The sequence below is a fragment of the Trichogramma pretiosum genome, unplaced genomic scaffold (assembly GCF_000599845.2).
Source record: "Trichogramma pretiosum strain Unisexual culture from Peru unplaced genomic scaffold, Tpre_2.0 scaffold47, whole genome shotgun sequence".
Lineage (NCBI taxonomy): Eukaryota > Metazoa > Arthropoda > Insecta > Hymenoptera > Trichogrammatidae > Trichogramma > Trichogramma pretiosum.
The window spans coordinates 652398-673956 of NW_019640859.1; the positions used below are offsets into that span (position 1 = coordinate 652398).

Genomic DNA, 21559 nt, shown 5'->3' on the forward strand with positions numbered 1-21559 from the left:
ACAACTTTATGTACATCGAGTAACTGTTACTGATAAAAAATATAATTTCATTCAATGTAACTTAGAAAATAAAAACTTGTTTTTTTTTTCTTTGTCGAAGTCAATATATATATGTATATGTTTATATATATTTCATTTTTCGATGGTATATATACCATATATAATATATATGTACACGAAAACATTCATTTTCATTAGAGCTATTTGAAAAAAAAAAGCCGAGGGCGCAGCCCCAATTTAATGTAAATATTTACAGGTGTATATAAAAAAATGCCGATCGCTCTCTCGACAACGGCCACTCGAAAAAGACTCGCGCGCTGCTACAGTAACAATAAAGAGGAAGCTGCTCGCAGCGGCAGATCATTCGTGCATGCCCGTGGGCGAGACGCGCTGCTGCTTGTGCTTGCCCTTCTTGGTTTTGCGACTGCTGCTGGAGGTCGTGGACGCGGAGTCCGCGGGGCTCGAGTGATTCGAGCCCTCCTGCTCCCAGCGCGTCAGGCTCTCGCGAATGTGGCGGCTGTCGGCCTCCTCGAACCCGTCGATGTCCACGTGCATACCGGGGTCTTTGGAGGAGCCGCTGCCGCCCCCATTGCTGTACTTGGCCTCCACGCTGGCTCGCATCTCGCGTCTCTGGTCCTCGCTGTGCTGGGGGCAGCGCATCGTCCTCGTGCAGAGCTTCTTCGTGTGCTCGGACACGACGCCGCAGATCTGGCTGAGCAGGTTTCGCTTGTCCTCGATGGACATGGCCTCGAAGGTCGTCGGCGAGTTCTCGCGACTCGAGCTGCCGGACTTGGTGACGGTGCTGCTGCCTCCGGCACCTCCACCTCCAACGCCGCTGCCACCGCCGTTCTTGAGCGTCGGCGTGCTCACTCGGCTCGTCTTCTTCACCTTCTTGACTCCGTTGCGCTCCTTGCGACGCTTGTTGCGCTTCTCCGTGTTGGCGTTCCAGTCGGCGTCGTCCTCGTCATCGCTAGCCAGGCCCTGGTAGGTGGAGAGATCCTTGGAGCTGTTGGCGATGCGGCGCGACGCGATGCGCGAGCTGTTGCGGCCCATGCCCATGCACTTCTCGAGATGCGTGGCGAAGCGACTCGCCGACACGGTGCGGTCGCAGTTCGGACAGCTGCAGTCCGGCGACTTTCTCGTCAGTGGCTGGCCGAACACGTCCAGCCCAGGCACGTCTGCAATAATATTGACATTCAAGTGGATGTGGAAATTTTTAATTACTATTGAAGTGGAAAAATTTTTTCGACGAACGTTTAAACCGGCTTTTGAAACTGCCGCACAAATCCGTACCAACTTTCGGTAAAAGTGGCAGCGTGACCGCGCAAGAGTAAGAGAGCTCGAGGCTTTATCAGTCAAGTTCATGCGAGAGAACGAGAGCAAGATTTCTGTAAGAAAAAATATTTCAAGGTCTCCGTCGCACAGGTCGGACAAAAAATGCAAGGGTTCGACGCAAAAACGAGCGAGCGAGCCGACACGAGCCGTGTATGCATGGGCAACGGTTGACGAGAGACAGCATCGACTCGCGAACGCGAAGATTTTTAATATACACGCACGCACGCGGCCGTGTGTGACATTTTGATGCGAGAAGTGTCAAGAGTCGCTGCTATATAGAATCATCGCGCGCACGCACGCTGCCTTAGAAATGATTCGCAGCGCAAAACTTGCGTCGTCGTCGCAAGGGCGAACAAAAGCCAGGAGAAACGAACGATGAATTAATAACAAACAAAAAAGCACAGAGAGGGCACGTACGTTCGTTGGCTGTGGCTGAGCCGATGTGTGTTATGACACTTACCCACGACAGTGTAAGGACCTTCGTCTGCTATGCCTTCCTCGCACTCCGTCTGTCCACTCTTGTGCTGGCGATGCATGTCGAACACGAAGCCCATCGTGACTTCGGCCATGAGGTCCTCGAAGTTCTCGCACGCCACGCTGTCCAGGCTCTTGAGGTCGATGAGTTTGTCGAGGTACGGCTCGTCGTTCAATTGGCCCAAATTCTCCATGTTTTCGCACGCGTGCAGCAGTTTTGGTGCATGCAGCTATGTGCCGCGGCACACAGCAGCAGCAGCAGCAGCACACTGTCGTCTTTCTCCTTTCTGGGCTCTGACCCCGAGAGCAGAGAGCTGCTCCGTGGGCGAAATTCTCCTCCCGCGGGCCCGCGACTCTCGTTGTTGCGGTGGTGTGCAGCAGCAGCAGCGCTTAGCAGACACTGGAGCAGCTCCGCCGTCGACGATGCCTTGACATTCGCGCGAGTAAAGCCGGGGCGCGCGACACGACGACGATGATGATGATGCTGCCGTTGCAGCTGCTGCTGCTACTGCTACACACGAACAACAATGGGCAGCAAGCCGTGCAGAGAGATTAAAGCTCCACACCGAGTCACAACTTCTCACGTTGTCGCGAGCGAAAAAGAGAGAGAGAGAGTTTCTCACGATGTAGTTCGGCTGAACGGCATATAAACACACAGCACCACCACGCACACAAGAGAGGAACACATGCACACCAGCAGCAGCAGCAGCAGCCGCAGCAGCAGCAACGGTAGTCGAAGAATATATGGATGGGATCACAGAGATCGTAATCGTGCTCGACTACAACCGTAGTGCAGTAGCATGAGTAGTAGTAGTAGTATAAGTACTTTCGGAGCAGTTCCGAGAGAGAAGCGCCGCAGAGTGTGTACTGCTAGGCAGGCCATCAACCATGATACTGGCCGACCGTAAAAAAGTGTGTACCTGACACGGCTGACTGTAGTTCATTCGAGCGACGCAGCGCACACGGGGCCTCGCTATATTCGCCGCCTTCTTTCTTATATTCGCGCAGTGCGCCTGCTGCTTTCAGCTTTACTTGTGCTGCAGCCGCCGCATAAACACGGTAGACTGTAGAGAGAGAAAGAGGGCGGAGAACGGGGAGAGAGTGGAATCATCGTGTGCGCGCGCATAAACGTATTACTTTCTTCTACTGGTGCGGGTTGCCCCAGTGCATTGTACATGTGTGAGTACGAGTATATACGACACAGTACGTGCTCGCTCGCCGGTGAGGTGGTTCGCGCAGAGATGCTGCGAGAGCAAGTGCCACTTTGACTCCGGGATTTAATACGAAAAAGAGGGGATGAAGCGCTGCTTTTGAAACTTTCCATTAACGCATTGTGAAAATTGAGACTTTTTATGATTTTAATGATTTTATTGCTCGAAAGAGTGTATCTTCGATTGTTCGATTCTAGCCGAGATCATACATCACATCTTCGAAAGGAAGTAATCAATTATTGACGTGCAATGAATAATTATCGGCCATTATTATCTCAATCAAATCAAGAACAAAACTTCACATTTCCCGAAAAATCGATAACGCCATGCGTACTCTGGAGCTTTATTTTTTCCCAGACAAAAAAAGAAAGACCCCGGGCGCGCGACGTTATCGACTTTTCTGGAATGAGATTTTCTGTTTTTCCCAGAGCTAATATATGAATTTTCAACGTTTAACATCTTACTATACCAGCGGTTCAAAAGTAGAATTTTCCGGACGTTGAATGTTATTTTCATACCTGGAGTTATGAAAAAAAAATTGTGCCAGCCTAAACTGCGAATAAATAAAAATATTCGATTTGTTTTTCTGTTAAAACTAAATTATTTTTCAATGCATATAACTGAAGAAATGGTTTTTTTGTCAATAAAAAAGTCGAATTGTTAATGATTGCGATTCATGAAATTGTAAAAAACTATATGTTAACCTTTTGGCTAAGAAAGACGACTTTTGGCCTACGTGAACCGAGAAAAGCACGGCAGGTGAATTTACTGAAGAAGAAATAGTTTAATCCATAAATTAGAGAACTGACTGACTTGCACTTATACAATTCAGCGAAAATATTTAGAAAAATTCACGTTGTTAACAAACAAAAACAACTGATGGACATGTTGTATGATTGATGTTTCTAGGAAGAAGTTAATTATTATTTAAATTACTAATAATTTTACAATATTTAAATGTATATTAGTTAATAAAATTAACAAATTTTCAACATGAATCTAGTTTGTTTTATTTATATAATCTGTAAGCTTTACATACATAAATATACATTTCTATATTCTTGGTCTTTCAACAAATATTAGAATCTACAAAAACACATTAAATTTATACATTTTAAACATAATAGGCAGTATTTATATATTTTATAGATGTATTGTAATATAATTTGACAATTCTTACGAAGCATTATTGTTTATTACAATTGCACGAATAATACTGTACAGTGTATTGTTGCATTAAATAGCTAATAACTCATAAATTCTTATTTATCACATTCTAAAATTCATTGTTTTAATTGAACTGGTAATTTTTATTTCAATATAGTTCATTAGCTTATTGGAAAATATTGAAATTTCATTATTTATTTGTCCAGCTAAGTATTTAAGTGTAGCTCAAGCCATTTTGAACCACAATTTTATTGATATGAGAGGATTTCTAAATAAACCTTAGGTATTCTTCCAAGTTGTTTGCCCCGAAAACCAAGCATATAATCTTCATCTCCAGGAATTTCTCTAACAATTATGACCTAAAAAATGTGTCAATATTGGACAAATTGAATATTATGCGTTAGAAAGGAAAAGCAAAAAATATGCATCATGCTAAAAAATAATAGTCTATATTTATTGTTACATTATTTGAAAAAAAATTATATTATCTATTTACAACAATAAAAAAATACATCCACAATCGAAATTCAATGATACAAAAAAAATTTAAACCCACAATTTCAGTTTAACCATACAGGTAATTTACGAACTAATTAAAATTATAATAATTTTTTATTACACATAATTAATCAATAAATTGAAAACTTTCTTCCAAGAGAATATATAATGGAATTTGATATAATATTATTTTTTTATGAGTATGTTAATATGATAACACCACTTAACAATTGCACTAATGATGAGAATTGAAAATCTCAATGTATGTAGTGAATCCAATGGAATAGTTATAAAAATATTTGCATGAATTTATAATTATTATGCTCTAATTACACAATAAAATTTTAATCTCGTAAACAATAATTAGATCTGTGATGATAGATTAATATTCAACAAATAGATAAATCTTACTTTCAAATAAAAACTATATTATTCAAGTATTATGACATTACTATCATTTTTATATTGTTTAAATTCGTTCACCGTTCATTTCCGAAGAAATTCAATTTATCATAGAAAAATTATCTTTTTTATGATTGCAATGTCACAAATATCTACTTTCCAACTATTGCCATTTTTGTTTTAGCTTATACAAAAACCTCACAAAAAACACAATCCATCAGTATAAATGAAAAAATATTCTCTTGATTTATAAACATATTCAATATTTTCAATAATGTTATTTTTTCTGCAAACTACATGATGAAAAAGTATACAATGATAATATATTTAAAAATATATGTATTAAAAATGAGTAGAAATAGAAAATTTACAAAATAAATAATATTTCATGAGTCGCTACAAATGTAATATAAATAAATGCTGTTATGTAAAAAAAGTATTAACTAAATGATAATTAACACCTGTTTTTTAAACAAGAGTGTAATTAAAATGTCTAAATGTGATGTTGTACATCTAATCAGGATCAGGATGTTGCATGCGTCCTCAAATGACAAACTTAGTTACCTCATCTTGATTTACACTAAGTTCTTCTTCATCTCGTGCAGTGTAATCGCAGATAACACGTGCTCTTTCTTGTCCATTTTCTACTACAGGTTCAGCACTACTATTTGTTGGAGCAGTAGATGGATGAAAACCGCCTGGCAAACTGGGTAGGACAAAGTTTCAAAAGGAATGAAAACACTAGGTAGTGCAATAATTTTTGATGAATCGCATTGTGAATTTTTATACTAATTTGGTGTACTTTATCATTTTGATTTAAGCCTTTGAATATTTTAATTTAATTTATACATAAATAATATTTATATTATGAAATAATAAAATCCTCCACCATCATATAAATTCACAAAAAAACCGCTTCCTACTCTATTTAAAAAAAAAGAAAATAGAAACGATTGTTCTTGAACTAGATGAGAAAATATTACCCTTAATAATTTTGTTGAGATTGTAATTGCAAACCAATAATGAAACACACTTATAGGAAAATTTGATTAATGATAATAATGATACACATGCATAAACATGAAAAAACAAAGAGTGAATAATTTACTAGGTACTACAACACTTAAGTTAATATTTTTGATGCATTATTTATGTAATACTATGAATGAAGTGAAAACGAAGTGAAAATTATTCCATACACTGAACAATGATTAGAAACAAAAATTAACTGACACTAAAATAATTTTATTATGTTAAACAATCAATTTACATTTTCATTAGACTGCGTACTTGACATTTTATAAATAGATAACAGTGTCATAAAACAACATCAAGATACAGGATACAAGGAACATGTAAATATTTTTATATTGACTAGCACAGGAATCTGCCTTATCTATTATTGCCTTTTATAGCTCAATTATTTTTTTTGATTTGATTAAACTGTTATGAGTTATATTACCAAGGGATAATTTTAAAGAATTAAAATTATTTTTTTTTGTAGTTCATGAATTTCATTATATTTAAGATGAATCAAAAGGAGACAATTTATAAAATGAGAGGGGTATGTTTAAAGTTTTAGCATTTCCGAAAAATTTTAATTATTTTTAACAAATAACGATTTCAGGAATATCAGAGTTGGGACAAAAATAAAAAATCTTCAACGAGATTTCTGATGTCTACCAAATATTTTTCTAATAATCCACAAGATGCCAGTTTTTAAACTTGAGACAGATAAATATATGATAGAGACAGTATTTTGAAAAAATATTCCAAAGAAATCTCAGAAAATCGTTGAAAGATTATTATTTTAAAGATGAACTCAAAATCTCTTTCATTGGTCTATTGGAACGAATAAAAAATTTGCAAGGAAAATATAGTTGTTGTAAATAGAATGAATTAAAATTGAAAGTATTAAGGATCAAAGTGTACGTGTGAGAACAGAAGTTAATTAAATGTGAGTGACTATATTTTAGACATGTCTGTATCAAATGTAGCAGTGACATAAGCTGTTCCGGCAAGATGGGTAGGCGAGTTTTGGGATTGTGTAGGCGAGGGATTTATCTCGATCACTTCCTCGCTGTTGACTCGGAGCAGAGGACTCGGTTGTCGCGCTCTGTAACCCCAAGCATGCCAGCATAGATAGAATATTATCAAAAAATTTAGATTCAACTTAACAGCAGTAATCAATAAACAGGAGAAGGCAAAGCTAAGAAAGCAAAGCAGATTTGGAGACTTTAGACCAATTCATATTTCATTTAATATTCTTACTGCAAGCATGCAAAAACATGAATAAATTTTCAATCGATAAAATTTCTTGAGATATGGTTTAATTTTACAGAAAAATTATTCAATATTCCACCATGCCATTAAATAAAAATTTTAATAGCTAAGCTAGTTAGATACACATCAAATTATTAATGTATAATGTAGACATATGTTTCATAGCAATTCTCAAAATTACTTAAGCAAACTTATATAAAATTCACGAATGAGTAATGATTCAAGCAATATCTAATTACCAACAGCGTAAATATACGCCACTTACAATCTATGTTAAACATTACTCACTCGGATCACTCAAGAGTAGGGTAGCTGCATTAAAAAATATTGCAGATACAAAAATAGAGTTGTGCGGGATTTTCGATGATTATCAAGTTAATACTAGCATAAAAATAATATTTTAAGTATTTACCCTGCTAATTCCCTTTGCAGTTCTTGCATAGTAGCATGACACTGTGCATAGTGACGAGTTTGAGCTTCCACAAACTCATGCAGGCATCGTAGGTGACCAGCTTGTGAACTTGAGACTCCTTCTAGTAACAATTTTGTAATTTCTGCTTGCCTGTCAAATTCCGACTGAGCCACCCTCAATTCCCTTTCAGCCTAAGTATAAAAAATGAGCATAAGTATACAATAATTTTATTACTATAACATTATTTTTATAATACATCTACAATTTGTAAGCTATTTATAATTCCATCACACTGATAATTAAATAAATGTAAATATAATATACGGCTACAAATTAAAAACTTATCTATAATAATGAAATAAAAACTAATACTCTGGATGAACTTATCATCAACTCAATAATAAAATAAGGTAATCAATACTAATAAAAATTAATTATTTTCAAACAGATCAGTTCATTGATACCTGATCAAGCAATGCTTCAGGAGATAAACCACTTTCCTATTTATTGCAGCAATTACAAGACATTGAATATTAAATAGTCATTTGCACAATAATTATTAAAAATTATTTACAATAAAAGGAACTTACATTCTGTTGTCCCAACATAGACCTAGCTTTTCTGACTCGTCTCTTGCAAGAATCTAAATCCAACCTATTAAAAATAATATATTTAAATGTATGAATTATTTAAAACTTAATTTTGCATGAGATTTGACATTTTTATATTACCTTTTACTTTCTAAAATGGCCATTTCTTTACTTATGGTTTTCATTTCTCCCTCCAAGAACTTTCTCAAAGGTTGTATGTAACAATTAGCTGAAGTTCCAATAAAGTCTCTTTCCACTTGTCCTAGCTTTTGCTGACAATGACCAACTTTAATTAATGCACTCCCTGCACAGGATTAAAAATTAAATCATAGTCAGTTAAAATCATCATTCCAATTCCGTACATAAACATTTAAATAATTTTTGCTCACCGTAAGCTGTTCCAGGGCCAAAATCATTGCCAGCCTCTATCATGTCTATACCAACGTATTCCAAATTGCTAAGCCTATTTGGTTTTTTCTTATCGATCTTTTCAAAAAAGAAATCTTCGATTCTATTTCCTACAAGTATGAATAGTATTAATATCAATGATTATAGTAAAATTTGATTCACTTCACTGCACCAAAAAGTAAATAATCAAATTTGAAATAAGTGAGTCAAGTGAGAAACCACTAACCAGGATTAGGTGTCAACATTGCTTCCATATTCCTGAGTATTTTCTCGGTCCAGGTCTTTGTGGCATTAGCCCTTTCTGCCAAGTGTTCAAAATGGGCATCCAGCTCTGTCTTCTCTGATGTACCCAAAGTCTCCTCAGTCATCTACATTCAAAATATACGATGTAAAAAAATGAAACATAATCATCGATAAGAGGATCATTTGAATAAATTAGCCTCAGTTTGAGACCAAAGTAAAAAACGTAGCATTGAGAATTGTATCGAAAATATAAACTGGACACCCACACGTTTCCATCATTAACATTACCTGGACAACACGACTGAGGGCCGCGCCCGCGTCTTTCACGAGCTTCTTCATGTTGAAATCCATGTTCATGTTGTCGTTTGGGCCGACGTCTTCGAGACGATCAATAAATTATTCTTCTTTAAGCTTAAAAGTCCAACGAGAGCACAGCACCCATCAGTCGACACCTCTCGCAGCCGCAGTACTGCCTGCATTTACCCCTTGGCCCCTAGTAGCCTAGTGTAGTAATACGTATACACATTCTCTGTATACCTATAGATAGATGTATGTTATATATACAAGAGAATGCAATGTCAGGCGCAGTATTGAATGTGTAAGCATATATATAGCATTCGTGTATACACAGTTATGCGCCGTGCTGTGTGCTCCTTTTTTTGCCCTCCTCCTCCCACTTGTTTATATCGATCTTTGATTCACCCTAGCGCCACGACTCAAGACTACGACGAATAAATCGTTATCTTGAATAGGATACCTAATTGTCTTTTTCAGGCTTGGGAGAACCGCGAGTTTCGAATTGTAGAAGGTGCGGTAGCCGACGTTACGAGTAAATAAAAGAGACTGGATTTGTTTGGTCAATTTATAACAATATTTATTGAGTAAAAAAACGCCTAATCGCATCTGTCATGTAAATGCTTCGGAAAATAGAAATCACACGTTTTCATACAATTTTCAATAACAAAGTTACTATGACTATAATCAATCACTATACTTAACTATATCTATTAGCTAATCTATTGTAATTACACTTGCATCAGTTAAATTTTTCAAATCATTAAGTTGAAAATATTTCATTATTTTATGAGTAACAACAAACGGTAAATTAAATTTTGTTAAATTAATTAATGAATGAGCAGCAGAATCTAGCAAATTTTTTCTAGTTTTTGCTAAGGCATAACGTTCTTTTAATAATTCAAAGTATAAAGGAAATTCTTTCTCAATTTCAATTGATTCAAAAATTTCAGACACTTCTGCTTTGCCAACACAAGCAGCTAAGGCATTTGATTTTCTAGTCAAAAAATCTAAATATGTTATATTACCATATAACTCAGCTTTCATACTTGAAACTTCACACATGCACGATAAGAAAAATTCATTCAACTCTTCACTATTTAATAAACCCAAGTGCTGATCTATGATTTGACTTGAATGACTCATGACTGCAATATGTTTAATGTAAAGAGCTATGACATCTTTATTATCTGATTCTTCATAACAATCACACTCGTTGTATAGCTCATATTCATTTTGAAAAGCAACATTGCACATGCATGAATAATTAAGAACATAATAGAATGGTAATCTATTGAAGGTGTCTACAATGTTCATATCAGCTCCATATTTGAATAAAATTTCAATAATTTTTTTTTGCTTTGTTGATATCATTGCAGAGGCAATATGCAGAGCAGTTCTACCATATCCATCTTGAGCATTAACATCGGCATGATTTTCTAAAAGCTCAGTAAATATTAATTCATTTTTATTTAAAACAGCTATATGCAATGGCGTGGTAAAAATTTGACTTGTAAAATACTTGCAATAAATTTCTTCTTTTTCATTATCTTTTGGATGAATTTGATTCACTCTTACTTTGTTATGATGTATTATTGCAGTAGATGCATTATTTTCTAATAAATATCTAACAAGATTAAAATCATTATTCCAAGCTGCAAAATGTAATGCTGTAGTACCAAATTCATCCATGCAGTTGATATTCGCTCCATAATTGAGAAGCTTTTGAATCGTATCTAAATTACTTTTTTTGGCACTGGTTAAAAATTCTGTAAGAAAATCATTCTTTTCTTCCTTTTTCTCAAGTAATAAATTTGACATTTCTGTATCATTGTTTTCAAGAATATATTGTTTAAAAATTTCCAAGTCATATCCATTGTTTAAAAAAAATTTGATTTGATTTATCTTTTTCTGAGATACTAAATATCTAAATATTCTTGATTTTACTTCTAAGTTTATTGAGCAGTAAATATCTATTGACTTAGAGTCAATAATGTTTTCAATTATCAACTCAACTATTTCCATGCAGTCATTTTTAAAGGATAAATTAATGATGTGATCATAGTTTATGTCTGTTAAATCTACTTCTGTAAAACCATATCTCAAAAGTGAATCCACAATGAATGAAAAGTCTTGATCATAATTTTTAATTGCATAATTTACAGCAGCTTTGTTGAAAACATTATGAATATCTGGATTAAAAGATAAGAGCATTTCCACCATATTCAGCTTTTTATTTCTTATAGCAATACTAAGGGGAGTATTGTCATAATTGTCCATTTCATCAATTTTTGCACCGGCTCTTAACAAAATCTGGGCAATCTTCATGCTGGAATTACTTACTGCTAGATGTAAAGGGCTTTGACCATTACAATTTTGTATATTAATATCCACATTACAAGAAATCAAGATGTTTAAAAGTTTTTCTTCTTCTCTTTGAACAACTAGGTAAATATCTTCATTCAACCTTTGATTACTATAATTTTCATAGTTTTCATAATTTTCATAATTTTCATTTTCAAAATCAACAACACGATTATACAATGACTTTGAATCTAATGGAACTAATCGAAAAGGATTGCAACAATCAAAATGTATATCTTCTTGTTTCATTATCTTTGAAGGATTACACGTTTCATCAAAAATTTCTATCACTCTAACACGTTTCGTTTGAGCAGTTTTGAGCAAGTCAGCCATTTTTTGATCGTTCAATTCCATTGCTAATTGTAGAGGTGTATAACTTTTAAACAAAATATTCTGATTTTTGCTTTCATCTAATCCTTTAAAATATTCAGTCGAAATTTCTGCATCTATATCAACATTATAATTCAATAAAGTTTGTACTACTGCGTAGTTTCGATTTTTTACAGCAATGTGCAAAGGTGTAAAACCTAGAAACTTGGCATTTAAAGTACGAGCATTTACATTTATGTCATACTTTAATAAAAGTTTAATTATATCATGTGCATTGGTTTCTACAGCAATGTGGAACGGAGTATTGAAGTAAGCATCAATTACATCTACAGCAGAGGCATTAGATTGTAATAGTAACTGCGTTACTTCAAAATTTTTTCTATAACAGCTGATATGTAAAGGAGTTTGACCCTGATTATTTTTAGCAGTGATTGAAACCCCTCGATGCAATAACTTCAAAATCAAGGAAACATCATCGATTTGCACAGCTATATGCAACGGAGTGTCATCAAATTTACCCATAATTTGATGAATTTTACAACCATTCCTAATAAGCCAAGATGCCACTTTCTCTTGACGATTATAAAGAGCTGTGCAGAGTAAGGAATATCCTCCATCCCATGTAGGTGAAAAATTAAATCCTACATTTTGTATGACTGTTTTCAGGTATTCTAGATCACCAGCTTTTATAGCATGAATTACCGGATCGGGATGCATATTGTGTATTGTATTATGAATAGATAAATAGATTTTAGTGTCCACCTACAAATTTTGAATAGTTACAATAAACTATGAGCCTCCGTGGAAATTATGAATAATGATTAAAATAAAATATTAACCACAATCTCTTTCATCAACGCGATTATGCGCGATGATGACCATACATGAACTATAAAGTGAAAATTGAAAAATGTAAACTTAAACGATGATGATCGAAAATTTGACAGCACAATGCATCGCCATTACGTGGGACGTCCTGATTCCTGAACTGTGAAAGTTGGGGGCGTTCGAGACGTTCAGGGGCCCATAATTGGCGCTGCAGTTGCGCGATATTTTTGAACAAGGATAATTAATTATGAACTTCGGCACTTCCCAGCAAGGTGCTAATGTCATAATTTTTAATTGAAAAGAACTTTTCGGATGAATATTTATAATTACATCTGAGATTACTAGGTTACATGATCACACTAGCCAATTAAATGAACATGAAAGCATTGGTTGTTATTTAAATCAGTTAGATCATAGAAATGAGTTCGCGTGATTTCTTAAGAATAAAAAAAACCAAATTCAAACTTGATGCTAAATTAATTTATTTATACTTTCATTTCAGAGGAAGAAGATATTGTATCTTATTGAAAGAAAAACATAAAGATAACTCTAATTCATTAAATTAGAGTATTCACTATTTTTTTTTCTTTACAAAAATCTCTTTTACCCCGATTTGTGAGCTGCATAAAATGGCAGTGGCTAACATAAGGACACTGCAGCTGCATTTCACACTTTTAATACTTGATTTTTACAGGGTTTTTATTATGATATATGAAAATGAAATTTTGATTATAATGATCACATTTAATGTATTTTGCCAAAACATGGGCCAAATTGACAAAGCCAACAGCAGTAATTCTGTAACATGTTTCAATAGGAACATTAATGATAAACATTTTGGAGACATAACATATCTAGTTGTAGTTCATTGTCATATCTTATTGATATGATCATGTAAACAATAAAAAGCAAGTTATATAGTCAGATAAAGCCTAATAAATACATTTAGTACAAAAAATAACATTTACTACAACAAAACTATAAAAAAATTCTTGAGAATCTATTATTTGATTACAACATTAAGCAGATTGTTTATGATCATATAGTATCATACATAGCATTAAAATTAAGGTAACTTAATTCAACATTTTTTATTATTTATATTAAAATCTATTGAGTTATTAAAAATTTAACTTAAAAGCAAAAAATAATTTTCATGTTTCATCAAAAATCTCTCAATTACTCTTTTTTGATTGATGATGCATTACATAATAAAATTTATAATGAAAATATATTTTATAAATATATTATCATTAGAGTAATGAAGGTCTCCAAAGTTAAAAATTAAATTATTTCTTCAAATAAGATGATATGCTAATTCATTACTTTAAATAATGAAAATTTTCAAAACACAATAAAAAAAAATTCAGTATTAATACTTAATCTTTAGTTTGTATTAATACTCTTGTGGATCAAATGATTAGGAACATCATGCTTTATTCACTTATTTTCTTAAACTATTTCTTCTTGAGCGACATTTGCTAGTAAAATGCCCTATTTTTTGACATTTATTACAAATATTTTTTGCAGCAGGACAGTTATTGCGACCACTAAGATGGCTTTGGCCACAATAATCACAACAATTAATAACATCACCAAGGCACTGCCATGCAAAATGATTATTCTTCTTACACCTTGAACATTCTTTGGCATAAGCAGGACATTTAAATTGAATATGATTTCTTCCACAATTCACACAATCTCTAATGAATGTTTTTGGACAGCATCTCAAAAAATGATTTAAATCTCCACATTTCCAACATCTTTGTCCCCATGCTGGGCATCTTCTACCACTATGATCATGACCACATTTAAAACATATATTTTTTTTTCTCATAGGTTGAATTTCTTTCTGATATATTGATACTTCTTTAACTGGTTCTAATTTTTCTATCAATTGGCAACTTTTACGAATATCTTCGTGATATTCACATTCGTACCAAATGAACTTCAATTCAGTCGAAGTCAACGTTTCATAGTTGCTTACTTTTGAAAAAATAGGCACGATTTTCAAAAACTGTTCAAAGATTTTTCCGTGCTTCATGTCTTGCAGCAACTTTTCTTTGATATATTTATCAACGTTCGCTCTGCTGTTTGCTGTCTTCTCGGCGATAGACTAGAAAATAAAATACGAATAAATTTATAATATGAAAAATCAAATTTCTAAAATACAACGGCGTAAAACTTACTTCGAGCGACTTGAAATAATTGTCGAGGGTCTCGTCTGGTCGTTTCCTTTTGCCGCAAAAAGTGAAGTAGACGTCGAATTTGTGCAGCAGTATCTCGAGATTGCGCTCGTCGCTGATGCTGCCGAAGTAGAGATTTTTCATGATCGAGTAGCCGACTTCGCCGATTAGGCGGAAGAATTCCTCGCTCTGCCTGTAAATCGGCACGTCTTTGTCGTGGATATGCGTGAAAAAGTATCGCCTCCAGGCGATCCATTCTTGCCTGGAATGGGCAGATAGTAGTGGTAGCGAGACGGGTGCATTTTTCAATTTGCTTCTCGTACAGCCTGTAAAAGATATTTATATGTATAAATAATAATAATAATAATGATAATCTATTGGTCTGCGTGCTCGACGAATGTTTACGTATTGAATTTCGCACAGAGACAAATAATCACGATCATAGCGAATACGATCGAAAAATGCGTGCCTCTTGGTGCGTGTATGCATATATCGAGAGAGTCGGACGTGCACATATAATGCGCTTCGAGTTGCGCGTAATTGAAGATGTTTATCGAACGTGATAAAAACAGATCAGTTATCATTCGCACAAAGTTGAAATGAAATAATAATCCAAACAGAAGACGCGTAGGTAAGGCGTTTTGAAGAACGGAGACACGATAAATCGTCGAGCCTATTTTGTTGCGCGTTGTGCACGATATACACAGAGACCTTTATTATTTATTGACTGTATGTAATGCTTATAGCGTCTCTAATGCAGTCAATTCATCATAATAGGCTAATTAGAGATAAGGAAACGCGCATAATACAATGCGCTCCTTATTGTATAACGTCGCGCGAATCTCTCTCTCGTTGGATTGACTTTAACGACGGTTTCCCGGCAGGGTAAATATCGCGTCGTACACATCGTCTATCTAACCGAGCGCGTACGGTAGTAACTACACCTTCGTTCGCTCGTTTATACGGAGCCTTGAGATGTTATTTTTAAATTGTCATTAAAAGCGCGCACCAGCTTGTGGTGGTCGTCGTTTAACATCATCCCTCGGATGCACCTGCAGAGACAGAGAGATTTATAGGAAATCGATATGGGAACATCGCACAGTGCACCACACGTACGCGTTGAGAAACGGGAAAACCGCATTCCTCGCGTGTAACGTCTCGACTCGCGCCGCCGCAACCTTATCCTACATTATATTATTACATGATGCACGCTAAATATATGTAAAACGCATGGAGATAAACTTCGACGCTACATAAGTTGGGCGTAATAAAGCAGCATAACGCGTATCATATGCTGTTAGGTGCAGTCAGCAACAGGTAGCCATGCGAGAGGCAATTTGCTTACGCGAAGTAAAAACAAACGATACACGCTCGTACTGCACGAACACGCGTTTTTCACGCCGGAACAACACTCAACGGTACGGCGAGATTTCATAATTACCCATTTTTCGATCGATGATTTATGAAAGAGCAGCGATGACGACAGCGAAGGATTTGCCAATTGTGAGTCTTCGAGAAAATTCAACTGTCCATCTCACGCGGCGACAGCTCCATTGGAAGATGATATCCGCGATCGTGTGCGCACAGGTGGTAATACAGTGCGAAACTGCGCGACAACTGCACACGATTCAGGCGAAGACACTCTGCTCCGTGCACGTCGTCGGTGGTGGAGCGCGCCGATACTCGAGAGCTTTTCGAATGTTATGTGTTGCAACGACGACGACGACTACGAAGACTTCGAGTTAGAGTTCTACGTTGATAGAGATTAACGATTTACAGCTGCCTGTTTGACATACGATGTAAGACTGCTGCTGCGCTGCGACCGTAGCCGCTGTTGCTGCATGTATGGCATGATATAGTAACGAAACAAACAGTCGATTGACTCTAAACGATGCGGTGTGGAGTGCGAAGTTCGCCGGCAAATAGCAACTATATATAAAATATAAAACGATTCGTCGTTATTGTTACAATGTACTCCACTCTTGAGTGTATCGACGATATCGTGACATTAATTCGACGAAAAGTTAACTTTTTATTTTATAGTTCCTCGTATATGGCACACTCGCACACATGTGTTTAGAATTACTTTACATGGGATTTTTTTAATGGCGCAGATCGCTGTAAAAGTGTCAAAATGTCAACGCAAAACCTCGAGTACGAGTTTATATTATTTTCCAGAAACGTTATGTGACATTCCGCAGCCAACAGCAGCCTATGAAGCAATGCCTAAACGAATAGATGCCATGGCTTGCACTTATATTCTACTACAATGCGCTGCGCCGCACTCACACATGCCGGCGGAGATCGTCGTTTGCGTTGTCGTGCGGCAAAAGAGGCTCGAGACTCGAGAGCCTGTGGCGGGTGGCCTGTGGCGCAAAGAAAGAGTCGCTTTGCCTGTTGGTGGCACGACGGCAGAGGCAGGCGCCTGCATGGATAGTGTTTTGTCACACACACACACACAAACGTTACGCAGTATAAAAAATAAATACGAATGAAAAACAAATAACGAGCGCTGCGCTTCCCCTCCTTCGCTACCGGCACAGAGCCTGGCTCGCTGTTCTGTATGCACATCACGCACATGCCGTGATTCTATGTCACTGAACAAGAATTTAGGAGCGGTATAAGGGGGCATTTATTAGCGCAGTGCAAGGACGAAATTTTGGTAAAAAGGACTACTGCCCACCCCTACAACGAAGGTCATTGATATAAATAATTTTCAAGGGTAGGGAGGCATTTTGTAGCCAAAATGCAGCAGCGGCCGCTCGCGAATTAACCCGGCGGCCTCAACTAATACTTATTAAATCCCTGCCTATATAGGCGAGCGCTCCTTGTGTGTCCGAGCTGTGAACGCGCGCCACGGGTCGAGCTCAGTGGCCCCTTCCCCTTTCTCGCGCGACGATCGTGCTCGTGCATCTCTCTTCGCAAAATGTTAAATGCACACACACGATTCGCTCGCGCTCGCGCACTCCTACTCGTGCGGCGAATTTCGCGTCGGCTGCTACTATATATAAACACACACATGCGAAATGTACGGGCTACAAACTACACAACAGAAAACATAGTAGCGCAATTTTTCTCGTTTCAAGTTTTGCGCTACGATAACCGATAACTCGCTGCAACTTGAGAAATGTCACTGAAGCACGTCGTCATCGGTGAGTCGTTGAACTTTTAAAGCTCGTTGTTTACATGAATTATGAGTTCGTAATTTTTGCTCGCCGATATTAGCAATTTTCTCGTTATTATGCAAGAAATGTGTCAAAACAAAGGTTATAACGTGCGCACTATTTGCATTTTGCAGGCGGTGGAACCGGTTACGTTGGATCCTGCATCGCGACGGCTCTGCACAGTTTGAACGTCAGAACGACGATTATCTCGCGTATGCCAGGACCCAACAGAATATCCTGGGTAAATATCGAGTCATGTTATTGCGTGCTTTTTTGCAATCAGTCGTTGAGAGAAAAAAATTTTGATTTCTACAGCAACATTTGGAAACTAACGGACTGCCTAACGATACCACTGCCGTGATAAATGTCGCTGGTCAGAATATTTTAGACTTCACCCAGAGGTGGACTCCTGGTTTCAAACAAAATGTTTATAACAGCAGAGTTAAAACTAACGATCAATTGGTGAAAGCCATTACGAATTCAGATGTCAAAACATTCATCAGCATATCTGGAGTGGCTTACTATCCACCCGATGGAAAAGAGTATTCTGAATATGACAAGTGTGAAAAATATGATTTTCTTTCAGGTGAGTAAGGAAAAAAATTGGGTCTGCAGAAATAAACTTGAATTGAAATATTTCTTCAGAACTCACTCATGATTGGGAAAAAGCTTCAGAACTACCAGATGGATGTAGTACCAGAAGGGCTATAGTAAGATCAGGAGTTGTTCTAGGAAGAACTGGGGGTATGATCAAACAAACTTTTCTACCATTTTTCCTAGGAGTGGGTGGTCCTCTTGGAAGTGGAGATCAATACATGCCTTGGATTCACATAAAAGATCTAGTCAATATTTTTATTCACATTTTAAAAAATGATAACGCATCAGGAGTTTATAATGGTGTTGCTCCTGAAGTAAGAAACATCAATAGCCTTAATTCCAAGTACATGAAAATAAATTCATAATATTTAATTTTTGCAGCTTGTCACAAATGCCAAATTCACAAAAGCTTTTGCATCAGCTCTCACAAGACCAGCCTTTTTCCCAATACCAGGATTTTTCTTAAAGATGCTCTTGAATGAAGAAAGGGCAAAGGTAATGCTTGAAGGTCAAAAAGTTTTACCAAAGAGAGTTCTGGAATCAGGTTTCAAATATGAATATCCTACAATAGAAGAAGCTTGTAAGCAGTTTGGAGTATTATTTTACAGCTCAGAGCCATACTAATTAATACACAAAGCAAATAAATTTACTGTGAAAAAATCAATTTATTTTATAAATAAATTGAATAAGTATTACGTTTTTAATCATTATAAAAATTGTAAATATTTATGAATTTGAGTAAAAATAATAAATGTGAGAAATTTTTGTTAATTCTATCACTATTTTTAAAAAACGTAAAATTAACTGTTTGTAGCATTTACAATACCATCAGGTGGGTCTTAATTATATGTACACTGGAAATATTTACATCTAAAACTCCATGGTCACATCTAAAATGACAAAACAGTTTTTAATTAGTTGTTTGATTCAGTTCATCATAAAAAAAAAAAATATTAACTCACCACTCTTTTTTATTCTCTCACCCATTTGAGAATTTTCAATTCCTCTCAAAAATTCTTGGAATGCATGGAATGGTTTATTCAGACTTGTCTTTTTGTAATCTTTTATTCTTTTAACATTATCAATAGATTCTCCTTGCTCTTTCAGTTCTTTGGCATCAAAAGCATTGACTTCATCAATAAGTGTTGTTATAGTTGGAACACTTTTGGGATCAAATTGATCTACTACTTTTGGATTGATAGGTATACAAACTTTGCCAGTTTTGGGATGCACGCAAAAAGGTGATTTAAGCAAGTGGTTCATTCCTTTTGATACATTAATATCTAATCTTGGATATGCATATTGAAGCATTATTTCTTGAATCAAGAATGGTGTCCTGCGCCATTTTTTATTTCCCTGCATTTAAAGTATAAATTATTAAACAGAGTCCAGATGCCAGTGTACTAGAAACCAATTTTAACTCACAGATTGCATTTCTTGTTTGAAAAAGTTAACAAAGGCTTCCCACTTTTTGACACCAGTTGAATGTTTGTCAAGAACAGCTTTTGCTTCAGCTCGCATATCTTCTTCTCCAATAATACCCAAAAATTTTGTCACTCTTTCCTCCGAATCTAACATACCTTGTTCTTCAACACACATCTTGGTAAATACAGATTCAATAATATCAACAGCTCTTCTGCAATTAATTGAATTTATACTTTAGTATCAATTGAACTATACTTATGTTCAATTTTATTATCAAACAAGCATACTTTACAGAATGGTGCATTTTTTTGACAATCTTGACCTTTTTCTTTTGAAACTCTCCTCCTGTCACCAATTGTAAATAACTGGCTACAGCTTTTCTTGTATTTGGAGTCAGAAAACGAGCTTGTTTATCGCATACCCAACAATGGATACCTCTTCTTCCAGAAAATACCCACAAAATATGTTCAAAGCCAAAATCATCTAAAACCACAGAGAACTATTTATTTTTTGTTTTCTGGTAATATTGAATAGTTTTTACTATAATAAAAAATTAATTAAATTCTTTGTATGTGTATTGGATATACCTCTCAAAGCTGCATCTAATATCTTAAGAGCCAATGACATGTACTTCCAACATTTGTTACAAACGTCAGCTCCAGTACAACAAGTTCTGACATCATCATAATCTGTCATATCAATATCAATAACAAATTCTCTCTGAATAGGTTCAAATTTGGCTTCTCTTCTTTTGTTTGATGGTCTATAATGAATACAAAACATGCCAATAAAACGTCAAGGTCTCAAAAATTCATTTCAATTGCCAATTACTCACGCAACATTATAAACAGCTCCAATATCAATTTTGTAAGGGCACAGTCTTTTGACTTCATTTTTCAGACTTTCAATATTATTGAATGATTGATAACGTATGTATATGTCATCTTGAAGCGTGAATGAAAACTCTCGACGGGAAAAAGTGTTGACTGCAAGTACGTAATTTTGTCAGTGAAGTAATAATAATTTAAAGACACATTAACAAAAGTTTTCGTACCTTCGCCGTAGCTCAGCCACCTATAATAGTCAACGTAAGGAAATAATCTGGTATAATAAAGTGGCAGTAAATCTGATAATGTAGATTCGTCCATTGCCAAAATTTGTAATTATTCTATGCTTTAGATACTTGACGAGTTTAAATTACTCAATAATATTGGTGCATTCAACTAATCAAGCAAAGAACGTAAAAAATGCGTGTGATGTGATCTGTACTCTGTAGACAGAACACAATAAAATTGGCGGGAAACGACACACAATAACAACTGGTATGATGCGTATGCGCATAAGTTTT

At 35.8% G+C, this 21559-nt stretch overlaps 6 protein-coding genes across 12 annotated transcripts; 1 reads left to right on the plus strand and 5 right to left on the minus strand.

Moving 5' to 3' along the window:
• Positions 1 to 214: 214 nt before the first annotated feature.
• LOC106654407 (ataxin-7-like protein 3) lies at positions 215 to 3871 on the minus strand. Its single transcript, XM_014374254.2, has 2 exons — positions 1796 to 3871; positions 215 to 1178 (listed from the first exon to the last, which is right to left on the minus strand). The coding sequence occupies exons 1-2, from the start codon at positions 2001 to 2003 to the stop codon at positions 361 to 363; spliced, it is 1026 nt and encodes a 341-aa protein (XP_014229740.1). The 5' UTR covers positions 2004 to 3871; the 3' UTR covers positions 215 to 360.
• Positions 3872 to 4005: 134 nt separating this feature from the next.
• LOC106654450 (endophilin-B1) lies at positions 4006 to 9697 on the minus strand. 7 transcript variants are annotated; one of them, XM_014374338.2, is made up of 9 exons: positions 9312 to 9697; positions 9007 to 9148; positions 8762 to 8890; positions 8514 to 8676; positions 8373 to 8436; positions 8247 to 8282; positions 7783 to 7973; positions 5652 to 5793; positions 4006 to 4546 (listed from the first exon to the last, which is right to left on the minus strand). In XM_014374338.2, exons 1-9 carry the CDS (start codon positions 9378 to 9380, stop codon positions 4436 to 4438), a joined length of 1047 nt encoding a protein of 348 aa, XP_014229824.1. In that variant the 5' UTR covers positions 9381 to 9697; the 3' UTR covers positions 4006 to 4435. The 7 variants fall into 7 exon arrangements, with proteins under 7 accessions (XP_014229824.1, XP_014229825.1, XP_014229831.1 ...); XM_014374342.2 differs by lacking the exon at positions 4006 to 4546 and adding an exon at positions 7659 to 7682 and having other exon boundaries at positions 5725 to 5793; XM_014374343.2 differs by lacking the exons at positions 4006 to 4546; positions 5652 to 5793 and adding exons at positions 7131 to 7203; positions 7659 to 7682.
• Positions 9698 to 10017: 320 nt separating this feature from the next.
• Positions 10018 to 13009, minus strand: LOC106654359 (ankyrin-3-like). The gene is made up of 3 exons (XM_014374177.2): positions 12851 to 13009; positions 10123 to 12773; positions 10018 to 10039 (listed from the first exon to the last, which is right to left on the minus strand). The coding sequence occupies exons 1-3, from the start codon at positions 12863 to 12865 to the stop codon at positions 10018 to 10020; spliced, it is 2688 nt and encodes an 895-aa protein (XP_014229663.1). The 5' UTR covers positions 12866 to 13009.
• A 1107-nt stretch (positions 13010 to 14116) lies between these two features.
• Positions 14117 to 17308, minus strand: LOC106654452. The gene is made up of 3 exons (XM_014374346.2): positions 16467 to 17308; positions 15029 to 15351; positions 14117 to 14955 (listed from the first exon to the last, which is right to left on the minus strand). The coding sequence occupies exons 1-3, from the start codon at positions 16468 to 16470 to the stop codon at positions 14284 to 14286; spliced, it is 999 nt and encodes a 332-aa protein (XP_014229832.1). The 5' UTR covers positions 16471 to 17308; the 3' UTR covers positions 14117 to 14283.
• A 666-nt stretch (positions 17309 to 17974) lies between these two features.
• On the plus strand, positions 17975 to 19474 carry LOC106654453 (epimerase family protein SDR39U1). Its single transcript, XM_014374347.2, has 5 exons — positions 17975 to 18177; positions 18324 to 18430; positions 18505 to 18775; positions 18835 to 19100; positions 19168 to 19474. Exons 1-5 carry the CDS (start codon positions 18153 to 18155, stop codon positions 19408 to 19410), a joined length of 912 nt encoding a protein of 303 aa, XP_014229833.1. The 5' UTR covers positions 17975 to 18152; the 3' UTR covers positions 19411 to 19474.
• Positions 19475 to 19542: 68 nt separating this feature from the next.
• On the minus strand, positions 19543 to 21495 carry LOC106654449 (DNA primase small subunit). Its single transcript, XM_014374337.2, has 7 exons — positions 21266 to 21495; positions 21047 to 21197; positions 20799 to 20974; positions 20499 to 20694; positions 20212 to 20422; positions 19749 to 20142; positions 19543 to 19676 (listed from the first exon to the last, which is right to left on the minus strand). Exons 1-7 carry the CDS (start codon positions 21357 to 21359, stop codon positions 19657 to 19659), a joined length of 1242 nt encoding a protein of 413 aa, XP_014229823.1. The 5' UTR covers positions 21360 to 21495; the 3' UTR covers positions 19543 to 19656.
• Positions 21496 to 21559: the final 64 nt, after the last annotated feature.

Bases quoted from the DNA above. Each gene is read 5' to 3' on its own strand.
- LOC106654407 (XM_014374254.2), bottom strand. From the start codon at position 2,003: ATGGAGAATTTGGGCCAATTGAACGACGAGCCGTACCTCGACAAACTC. The intron at 1,179-1,795 runs GTAAGTGTCATA...ATATTATTGCAG, and splicing joins AGGTCCTTACACTGTCGTGG to ACGTGCCTGGGCTGGACGTG.
- LOC106654450 (XM_014374338.2), bottom strand. From the start codon at position 9,380: ATGAACATGGATTTCAACATGAAGAAGCTCGTGAAAGACGCGGGCGCG. The intron at 8,283-8,372 runs GTAAGTTCCTTT...TGCAATAAATAG, and splicing joins CTATGTTGGGACAACAGAAT to GAAAGTGGTTTATCTCCTGA. The intron at 7,974-8,246 runs GTATCAATGAAC...TTTTATACTTAG, and splicing joins CTGAAGCATTGCTTGATCAG to GCTGAAAGGGAATTGAGGGT.
- LOC106654359 (XM_014374177.2), bottom strand. The intron at 10,040-10,122 runs GTTTGTTGTTAC...TAATTACAATAG, and splicing joins TTAACAAAATTTAATTTACC to ATTAGCTAATAGATATAGTT.
- LOC106654452 (XM_014374346.2), bottom strand. The intron at 14,956-15,028 runs GTAAGTTTTACG...TTTATTTTCTAG, and splicing joins ATTATTTCAAGTCGCTCGAA to TCTATCGCCGAGAAGACAGC.
- LOC106654453 (XM_014374347.2), top strand. From the start codon at position 18,153: ATGTCACTGAAGCACGTCGTCATCG. The intron at 18,431-18,504 runs GTAAATATCGAG...TGATTTCTACAG, and splicing joins GACCCAACAGAATATCCTGG to CAACATTTGGAAACTAACGG. The intron at 18,776-18,834 runs GTGAGTAAGGAA...ATATTTCTTCAG, and splicing joins AAAATATGATTTTCTTTCAG to AACTCACTCATGATTGGGAA.
- LOC106654449 (XM_014374337.2), bottom strand. From the start codon at position 21,359: ATGGACGAATCTACATTATCAGATTTACTGCCACTTTATTATACCAGA. The intron at 20,423-20,498 runs GTATGCTTGTTT...AATTAATTGCAG, and splicing joins AAAATGCACCATTCTGTAAA to AAGAGCTGTTGATATTATTG. The intron at 19,677-19,748 runs GTGAGTTAATAT...TTGTCATTTTAG, and splicing joins TGAGAGAATAAAAAAGAGTG to ATGTGACCATGGAGTTTTAG.